Raw genomic sequence first — 10,839 nt, 5'->3', positions numbered from 1 at the left:
TCGAAACAATGACTCGTGGCACGTCGTACAAGTTTGCTCTACTGAACTAGTCTATAAGAAAGTCACTGTAGGAGATTTCGTATAACTCTGCCTTGGAGAAGCCAATTTGGGTCAAACTTGTGGCATTGGAAAGAGGACTCAAAAGGTTACTACAAGTCAAAATTTCAGAACTGGATGATCCGAAATTACAGAGATACATCACATTCAATATCAGGCTTCTACAAAGTGAAAAAAGGTGTGTAGTTTTTTTTTAAATTTTTTCATAAGCTTGGTTTGAAGGAATTCAAAGGGAAAAGTAAAGCATTATTATCGGTAACTGATGCCCCGAAGAAAGAAAATGCAAACACCTAGTAAGGAACCTGAAAGCTCTAGCATGACTCATGAAGAAGAGGAAGAAATGCTACATGATATATCAAAATTAGAAGAACAAGTGCAACAAATGTCATGCTCACAAAAGCTAACAGAAGCTAAGATAAATGGCGTGGAATCTAAGATAAATGGTGTGGAATCTAAGATAAAGGGCATGGAAGCTAAGATGGATGATTTGAAGACAGATTTGAGGACAGATTTGAAGACAGACATGGCAGATTTGAAGACAGATCTGACAAATTTTCTACAAGAAATACTTACTAATGGTGAAAAGGTTGTAAAGGAAACTCATGATGTGAACAAAAGAAATGTTAATCATGATTCCATAGACTCTAATGTTGGATCGAAGACCCACCATATTCCAAAAATCGATATGAGGAAGTTTGATGGCAAGGATCCCGCCACATGGATATTACAGATGGAGCAGTTCTTCGATCTCAATAATGTGTAAAACACACAAAAGGTACGTATGGTAACTTTATATTTGGAACCAAATCAGTTTGTATGGTATCAATAGCTTTTCTCTCGTAAACAATTTATCACTTGGGCAATTTTTACGAAAGAATTGATAGCACATTATGAGGATACAAAAAGCAACATTTTTTTTAGCCAATTGATAAGTCTCAAACAAAAGGGTTCAATAATGGAGCACATTGAGGAGTTCCAAAAATTGAACATAAGGGTAAAAGATATTCCAGAGGAGCATAGGATTGATGTGTTCATAGGGTCTTTAAAGGATAATATCAAACATGATGTTCGCCTTTGGGAACCTGATTCATTAGAGAAGGCATTCAGGTTAGCAAGAAAAATGGAAAGCAAAATTATGGCAACCAGGAAGCATACCACTCACAACTATAAAGACGGAAGTGCAGTTGCCCTAGTCTTCCACAACCTATAAGGTTGACACCACAACAATTGGAAGAAAAAAGAGCAAAAGGGCTTTGTTATAGTTGTGATAGCAAATACACTAAAGGTCATAAGTGTGCTGAGAAGAAATTATTCTACATAGATTGTGAAGAGGAAGAAGAAAAGGAGCAAGAAAGGTCAAAATAAGAGGATATGCTCCAGGAACAAAGCCTAGATGAAAAACAAATAAATCCAACCATATCATGTAATGCATTGGCGGGAATTACCACTTCTCAAACCATCAAGATAGAAGGACAAATCAAGAAGAAAAAGGTAATAGTGTTGATTGATTCAGGAAGCACCCACAATTTTATTCACTGTAGGGTAGCAAAAGAATTGAATTGCTTCCTATATCCAGCACCAGAGTGTCAAGTGATGATTGGAAATGGAGGAACAATAAATTGCTCTGGAAAGTGCCATAATATCAAGCTATCCATGGGAGAATATGTATTGACTAGCCCAATGCTTTCCATTCCAATGGGAGGTGCTGATGTTGTACTAGGAGTCCAATGGCTACAATCCTTGGGTACAATAGCTTTTAATTTTCAAGAACTTTTCATCAAATTTTCTACGGAAGGAAAGGAAGTTGAATTAAGGGGTATTGCAGGGAAACCAGGAAAGATAATCAGCTCTAATGGTATGACAAAGCTTCTAAAAAAGGAGCAAATGGGTGTAATTGCACAATTATGTTCGCTAGATGTTTCCACATTAGAATCATCTATTTCTCCAGATCTCCAAAAAGTCCTGGACAATCACTCCAAGGTATTTGAGACTCCCAAAGGTCTCCCACCTATGCGTGATCATGATCATGCTATTTATCTGATTCCAGGAAGTGTTCCTCCAAACATCAGGCCGTACAGATATCCCTATGTCCAAAAAAGTGAAATTGAATGTATGGTTGCAGAAACAGTAGAGGTTGGTATAATTCAACCGAGTCAAAGTTCTTTCTCTGCTCTAGTAGTATTGGTGCACAAGAAGGATGGATCATAGCGCGTGTGTCCGGATTATAGGGAGCTCAACAAGCTCACTATTAAAGATAAGTTCCCCATTCCTGTCATTGATGAATTACTGGATGAATTGCATGGATCAATTTACTTCACCAAGTTGGATCTCCATTCAGGATATCATCAAATCAGAATGAAGATTGAAGACATTCCGAAAACGACATTTAGAACTCATGAGGGTCATTATGAATTTTTGGTCATGCCTTTTGGCCTTACCAATGCACCTTCAACATTTCAAGGTTTGATGAATTCAATTTCCAAACCATTCCTTAGAAAATTTGTGTTAATATTTTTTGATGATATACTTATCTACAACAAGTCTTGGAAGGATCATGTTGAACATGTTGACAGGGTGCTACAACTACTGGAGGAGAAACATTTATATGCAAAAAGATCCAAATGTTTCTTTGGAGTCTAGGAGGTGGAATATTTGGGTCATATTGTATCTCATGAAGGAGTTAAGGTAGACCCTAGCAAAATTAAAGCCATTAAGGAATGGAAAATCCCCACATCCATAAAGCATCTACGCGGATTTCTTGGGTTGACAGGGTATTATCGCAAGTTTGTTAAGAATTATGGGAGAATAGCAGCACCTCTAACGACATTATTGAAGAAAGATGCATTTTCATCAACTCTGGAAGCAACAAAGGCCTTTGAACATATTAAAGAGGCAATGTGCCAAGCACCGGTCTTAGCTACACCAGACTTCACAAAAAACTTTATTGTGGAATGTGATGCTTCAGGAAATGGAATTGGTGCTGTTATAATGCAAGATGAAAGACCCGTTTCTTTTGAAAGTCATCCAATCAAGGGAAATTTTTTAAGCAAAGCTATTTATGAGAAGGAAATGTTGGCAATACTCCATGCACTTAAAAAATGGCAACCCTACCTAATGGGAAGACACTTCAAGGTAAAAACGGATCATGATAGCCTTAAATACTTTTTAGAACAAAGATTATCCTCTGAAGAGCAACAAAAGTGGGTCACAAAGATGTTGGGTTATGACTTTGAAATCATCTACAAAAAAGGGAAGCAAAATGTGGTGGCAGATGCACTTTCAAGAAAGGATGAGGATGTGGAAGCATTGTTGTGCGCTATTTCTATCATCCAACCAGATTGGATAAATGAAGCAAGGGAGGAATGGAAGAATGACGAAGAAGTGTGGGCACTTATTCGAAAGCTACAACAAGATTCCAGTGCGTTTGATACATTTAGCTGGAAAAATGATTCGTTATGGTACAAAGATCGCTTATACCTTTGTAAGAATTCCCAGCTAAAACAAAAGATTCTTATGGAATTGCACACTTCTCCCTTAGGAGGGCACTCAGGATTTTTAAAAACTTACCACAGGGTTAAGAAGGAATTTTTTTGGGATGGCCTTAAATAAGATATTCAAAAGTTTGTGGCAGAATGTTTGGTTTGCCAACAAAATAAAGTTGAAACAATTAAGACACTGGGTCTATTACAATCTTTATCCATTCCAAGCCAATGCTGGGAGGAGGTATCAATGGATTTTATCATAGGTTTACCCAAGTCTGAGGGAAAGAGTGTAATCATGGTGGTACTTGACAGACTTACCAAGTATGCACACTTTTGGGCATTATCACATCCATTTAAAGCCAGTACAGTTTCTACTGCATTTATGGAAACAATTCAAAAGCTACATGGAAACCCAAAGATTATTGTAAGTGTCAGAGATCCCATTTTCACTGGAAATTTTTGGACAGAATTATTTTCTTGTCTTGGTACTCAGTTAGCTCATAGCTCATCTTATCATCCTCAATCTGATGGGCAAAATGAGATAGTAAACAAATGTTTGGAAGGATATCTTCGTTGCTTTGTATCTGATAAACAGACACAATGGGTCAAATGGTTGCCTCTGGCTGAATGGTGTTATCACACTTCCTTTCATACAGCAACAAAAATGACCCCATTTATGGCACTTTATGGGTATCAACCACCATCCATCACATCATATTTAAGAGAAAATTCTAAGGTTCAAGCAGTGAAACATCACATCGAAAATCAACAACAAGTCCTCCAACTCTTAAAGGATAACCTCGTGTTGGCACAGAATAGAATGAAACAACAGGCAGATCAACATCGCAGTGAAAGAAGTTTTGATGTAGGTCATTGGGTATTCTTACGGCTACAACCATATAAGCAAATGTCCCTCAAGCAAGCTAAGAAGGATAATAAATTATCACCAAAGTATTATGGTCCGTACAAGGTGTTGCAAAAGATTGGTACTATGGCATACAAATTGGAGCTTTCTGCAGCTTCTCGATTGCACCCAATTTTCCATGTTTCATGCTTAAAGAAGGTTATAGGCGACAAGCTCCAAGTTCAAACAATATTGCCAGAACTTGACGAGGAAGGAAAAATTATATTGGAACCGGAAGCAGTTATAGAAACAAGAACTCGACAGCTATGAAATCGATCAATTTCAGAGTACCTTATCAAGTGGAAGAACTTATCCGCTGAAGATTCCAGATGGGAGGATGAGAATTTTATGCATAAGTATCCAGAACTACTCAAGCGTTGAGGACAACACTTTTTTGAAGGTGAGGGGCATGTTGGGTCCCTATAATACTAGTGATTACCCCATTACTATTGTAGTTATACCCCTTATTTATATTGTTGTGCCCCCATTGCCCCCATATTGTTATTAATGTGCCCATAGAATCCCTCTATTGTTATTTTTGTGGCCTTATATTATTATTGTTAGGTCGACTGGATTATATTGTGACTCCTTAGACTCCTATATATAGAAAGGAGGTTTTTTCATTTTAATCATCAAAGAATTGTTCATTTATGTAATGTCAATGAGGTTGCCCCCTCGAAGAAGCTGAATTCTAAGGCGTTGATCTATCTTTTCTATCTTTTCTTGAGCTGGTTTCATAACAAATCATCAATGAAAGTGAGGAAGTAACAACTTCAACCAATCAACTATGTCCTCATAGGTCCACACAAGTCTGTATGCACTATCTAAAGAGGTTGCTTTGCTTTGTATGAAACTCCTTTTGGAAAACTTTCACAGTGTTGCTTTCCTAAGATGCAACACTCACAAGTACTAGCAGGTTCTTTGATGGGAGGTAATCCTTTGACCATCTTTTTCTACTGCAGCACTTTTAAACCAGAAAAGTGCAAGTGTCCAAATCGAAAGTGCCATAACAAATAATCATCAGAGCATGCAACTATAAAAGAACTCACCTGACCATTGTAATTCATAATTAGAGGAAAGAGTTTATTCCTTGTCATCTGCACCTTTGTTATCAACTGCTTGCTTGGGGGCTTGTCATATATAACACATTCTTGACCTTGAAAGATAACTCTATATCCTTTCTGTGTCAATTAACCAACACTCAACAAATTATGTATGAGACTATGAACATAATATACCTCTGAGATTGTCTTCGGCTCCCCCTGCTTGGTCAGAATGTTGACCACTCCTTTGCCATCTACTTCCATAGTCTTATCAGTCCCCAAATTTACCTCTGTTTTCACAGATTGATTGAAATTTGTAACCAAATCCTTGTTTCCTGTCATGTGATTACTACAACCATTGTCTAACAACCACATGCTAGCAGAAGGTTCATGCATGGTATGGCAAGCTAGTGATCATGCTGGAGGTTTTGTAGCAGGCAGAAGATAAGGACGTCTCAGCGTATTTTCATAGAATTCATGCTACATGGAACTACCTGGAGAGCACTTTACTTGGGGTGGACAATACCCACTATTAAAGAATAATATAAGTTTCTCCTAGGTTGTTTTTTGCTCAAGCTAGGGGTTTTAGCATTCCTAGTTGGTCGTCTTCGACTCTTTTCCATGACGAAAAGGTAGACGGAGGTTGGTCTGGTCTAATTTTCGATGCTTATTGGCATAATTAAAGTTCTTGTGATGTGCTCAGAAGGTCCAACGGTTGCATAAAATGTTTGGATATATCATTTCGCCATTTAGGTTTTATTCATTGAAAATTGTTGTGTATGGCATGTGTGCTTTGGTATTTCCTCTACCAACATCTTTTTCCTGATGGTTATTCTTTTATTTCTCTTTCCCTAAATAGCAATTCCTTTGTGCGTCTTCATTGTTTTCTTTTCTTCTCTTGTTGTTCAATCAAGATATCATAAAGTTCTTTACGAATGGTGCTTAAATTCATAAATGGTTTACCTTCTTATTCATCACATCGAGGAAGCATCGGTTGATTGAATATTAAAGGAGAATACTCAGATTTTTCGATGAAGGAAATGATTTTCCTTGTGGCTTTAAAGAAACACGGTTAGTTATTATTATTAACTTCGTTTATTGAATTATTATGATGTTATTGTTTCATCCTTATATGTCTAACCTTAATCCATGACTTTTCAAAATTTCCCTAGGTTTCCATAATTATTTTAAGTATTTAATTTAGGCAACTTCCATAATCACATTAAAAATGATTCATCTAACCTACATACCCCCCTAAAATATAATTATATATTATTTTTAAATTTATTTATTTTTATATAAAGAAATTAGAAAAATATAATATATTTTAAATGTTTAATTAAATTTTATAATAATTAAAATAAATTTTTTATTAAATGTTATATTTAAAATAAATATTTGAAAATATTTTATAAAATTACAAGATTCTTCACCTATTATTAGAATCTTTTTTGGACAAGCTAAATTTTGTTGATTCTCATTATAAAAAATACATAATTTTAAAGTCATTATTATCATTATTGGTCTTTGGTCTATTTTTGGGGAAATCAAATAATTGACAAAACAATAATCCTTTTGTCCATGCATTGTCCAAAGTCAAAATTAAATTGAAAAAATAGAATTCCTAAACCTAGACCAATTAATAGTGAGACTGTCAACTATCCGGAGTTTGCTTGTTGAGACACGCTTATACACACCCAACAACATAAAAAAAAAAAAAAAGATAAAAACTTAAACATATGAGCAACTAAGAGGAAATTGAAGCCTCCACATCTATAGGCCAACCTCTTCATTGTTGTTGTTTCCACGAGTTGGATCTAGATAAAATCTAGCTTCTATGTGGTCAACCCTACTATCCATAACCATGAACTACAATTGAATATTAATTTATGTAAACCAAAACCAAAAAACTGTGTTCCTTCTATTATTCTTCCTATATCAAGAACATTTCCTCTCATGAGAAGCACACTTATGTAATTCTAGCAACATACATTAATTGCTGAGAACCATTTCCAAAGTCATTAGAAATGTAACTTGGACTCATGAAATCCATGCTACTAAACCAGTGCTCTAACCAATAGAGAACAACATGCATCAAAGTATAACCAATTCACTGAAGAGAGCAACATCCATCAAATTTTGTGTTGGGAATTTTCTAAATATTAACAACCTAATCATTTTATTTATATATAAACAATTTGAAAGGAAACACACACAGAGACAAATAGATATATATATATATGTGTGTGTGTGTGTGTGTGTGTGTGTGAGGCGAAATGGTGCAGACGAGAGTGATGGTTGCTCTTATTTATAAGAGAACTAGGGAGGTTGGTTTATTCACTATGAGTTTTGACTTACTTTTTAATTTTTGTGTGAAATAATGTTGAATTTGATGGTTGATTTTGGAAATGTTATAGTATTAGATAGAGAGAAATAAAGTCACTTTTTTACTTCTTATACATTTAATTGAGGAGACTTTACAAGAAAATAATCAAAATAAGGATGACTATGAAATATGGTAGTTTTAAAATGAAGTCTAAAATAAATGCACCATAAAATATGCAAAAAAACAACTAGATTTAATTCTATTACAAATTTCAAAATTGTTCTAAATTCTAATGAATAAGGATGAGGGTGACATTTTATAACATTTTAACTAAACTTTGTTCTAAATTTTGATGAATAAGGATGAGGGTAACCTTTTAACAAATGTACCTTTTGCGACATTGAAATCTGCAATCAAGATAGACAAAGCCAAAACAGAGACGTAATACACAATAAATAAACAACACTTAAATTATTGAAACGCACGCACTTAAATTGAAATGCAATTAGAAAATGCACAATTCGAATTTGAAATCAATAGACACCCACAATTTGAATTTAAAATGAATAGACACTAATTTCGGAAGAGGCTTATTTTACATAGTGAAATACAATTTATTGAATCCTAACCATCTATATAATATTTAATAACGAAAAAACAATTTATTTTTTCTGAATAAATAGAGAGCACTTTAGTATATAAATATTTATTATATAAACTTCAATTGTATAAAGTTTATAAAGTATATTTGTTTGTTTTGTTTTAATCGAATAAATTTTTTATAATTTTCAAAATATTATAGAATACATAAAATTATTCAGTGTAATTTTCAAAAAAATATTATACGTTATAAATTTTGACTTCTTAAGTTAGCAAAATTATAATAATTTATAAAAAAATTCTTAATACTTTACACACATATAATTTGAATAACTCAGTTGAAAATAAGAATATATAAAAACCATTAGGATATGCCCTTTGGAATATCAAAATATATAACTAAGTTATATGCGCCAAGAGTACACAAAATTTGGTCATGGATTAATTTGAATAACTCAGTTGAAAATAAGAACATATAAAAACCATTAGGATATGCCCTTTGGAATATCAAAATATATAACTAAGTTATATGCACCAAGAGTACACAAAATTTGGTCATGGATTAATTCTTATTATAGTAATAAAAAATTATCGATGTCAATCACTAAGTGCAACGTAAAAACATGATTAATTTTTAGTTAAAAAATTATCCAGTGCAACGTAAAACGTAAAAACATGAATAGGTCGTTTACTTGCAAAGATAAATATATCTTTAAGAAAACAAAACATCGAATTACGAGCTTACTTAGACCGCAGCTTCTCGTTGCGACTAAAAATGTCGTGATGAAGATTGCTGAAAGTTTGGTCACATAAACTGTTTGTAATCTATATTCATAACTTCAACCGATAAATCGGAAACACGCTCATGGTACTCGAAACCCTATTTATTATAAAACCGCAAATACCGACCTCACCATCGGATTACAGTCGTAACTTTGATCCCCCTCTTGTAACACAACACATTACTAATCAACACGCACATAACATTATTCTCATCCATGCATGCTCCTAACCAATGCCCTGAACGAGTGTACACAGATTCACATATTAGATGGGCAGGGGGTCTTCTTTACACTATCTTCTCTTACTCCACGTCATTCTTATTTTGTTGTCCCGGCAGCTTCTGTTTGATTTTATCAACCATACCTGGTTTCTTTTCCTCTTCACGCCCAGGCTGACCGCCACACTGCTTTCCGTCTCCGGGGAGCTTTTGCTGTTGTCCCGGAATCTTCTCTTTGATTTTATCTACCATTCCCGGCTTCTTCCCCTCTTCACATCTACCACCCTCAGTCTGATCACATTGCTTTCCCTCATCTTCCTTCTTTTTGCCGAACATACCGCGGTCCTGGTGTGCTGGTTGCGCCATCTTAATAACGAGTAAAAAACTTGGTAAAAATTGCAGACGATATAACAAACAACAAATTGACAGAACGCAGAGCGGAGGAGATGGAAATAAGGGAGAAGAATGTGGTATTTATAGTTTTGGTGTGGCGGTGTGAAGGTCTCTGGCTCCCACGCGCCGTACACGCGCCATGCCCACAATCGTCAGATGTACCCGCAATGTCGGTGCAAAAATATCATAAGGAGGGTAGGGCCCGCGTAGGTTGGATATGTTTTTTTTTTCGGGATAAGAATCGTCATCGTCTCTGGTTCGCTGTCTGCCAAGGGACCCTACCCTGACCGTGACTGATCCCGGGAGGGGCAGAACTTTCATCTCGTCGTATCTTATTATATACCATTTTTTAATAAAAATTTAACCATAGTGAATCGCCAGGGCTGTCCAGATGAGTTGAATAACCTCACACGCTACCGAGAAGTGGAAAATATGTACGTGATTAGTCATGCAGCGAATCATGAATGTGTAGATGGTACGCAGGTCTTGTTTGCATGTGAGGGAGGGCCCTCTGTGCGATGCATGAACTATTTCAAAGACTTTGAATGCACGCCATCTAGTGGAAATAACGGTGATGATATGTCATGAATAAAGAAAACAAGAACTGCCGCAACGGTCATGACATGTCATTAAATAGGGAAGGAATTACCACCACTACCACCTTGTGGGTATTTACAGTGAAATTTAAATTTTAAGTATTTAAATCCTATGGTATATATATGAGTTAAGATATAAGTATTTAAATCATCAAGTTGCCACAATAGTGGCATCATGTTATATCATGTTATATAATTGTTTGCGTTGTTTCAACCATCAAAATTGGTATACAACTATAGAATTATTAGTGAAATCTGTTTCTTAAAATGTATTTTGTAATATATAAATGAATCTAAATTTTTGAAAAAAACTCAGGACACTCAATTTACACTGTCTTAATAACTGAAATCTATAATTCTAACAATTTCTGGCCAAATTTTGAAGTCATAATATTTTTTTATTTAAATTATATTTTTGAATTTATAAATGAATTCCAT

At 34.9% G+C, this 10,839-nt stretch overlaps 1 protein-coding gene across 1 annotated transcript; it reads right to left on the bottom strand.

The window, feature by feature from the left end:
* Window positions 1-9,428: 9,428 nt before the first annotated feature.
* On the bottom strand, window positions 9,429-9,869 carry LOC149247455 (uncharacterized). The gene has a single exon (XM_089458225.1). The coding sequence runs from the start codon at window positions 9,776-9,778 to the stop codon at window positions 9,497-9,499; it is 282 nt and encodes a 93-aa protein (XP_089314351.1). The 5' UTR covers window positions 9,779-9,869; the 3' UTR covers window positions 9,429-9,496.
* Between the last annotated feature and the right edge of the window lie 970 nt (window positions 9,870-10,839).

This window comes from Pinus tabuliformis, chromosome 7, assembly GCF_031772625.1.
Source record: "Pinus tabuliformis cultivar Carrire ecotype Pingquan chromosome 7, CPIR1, whole genome shotgun sequence".
In the NCBI taxonomy this organism is placed as follows: domain Eukaryota; kingdom Viridiplantae; phylum Streptophyta; class Pinopsida; order Pinales; family Pinaceae; genus Pinus; species Pinus tabuliformis.
Note: the sequence above shows the minus strand (reverse complement) of the source record. Positions and strands in the feature narration are given on the sequence as shown.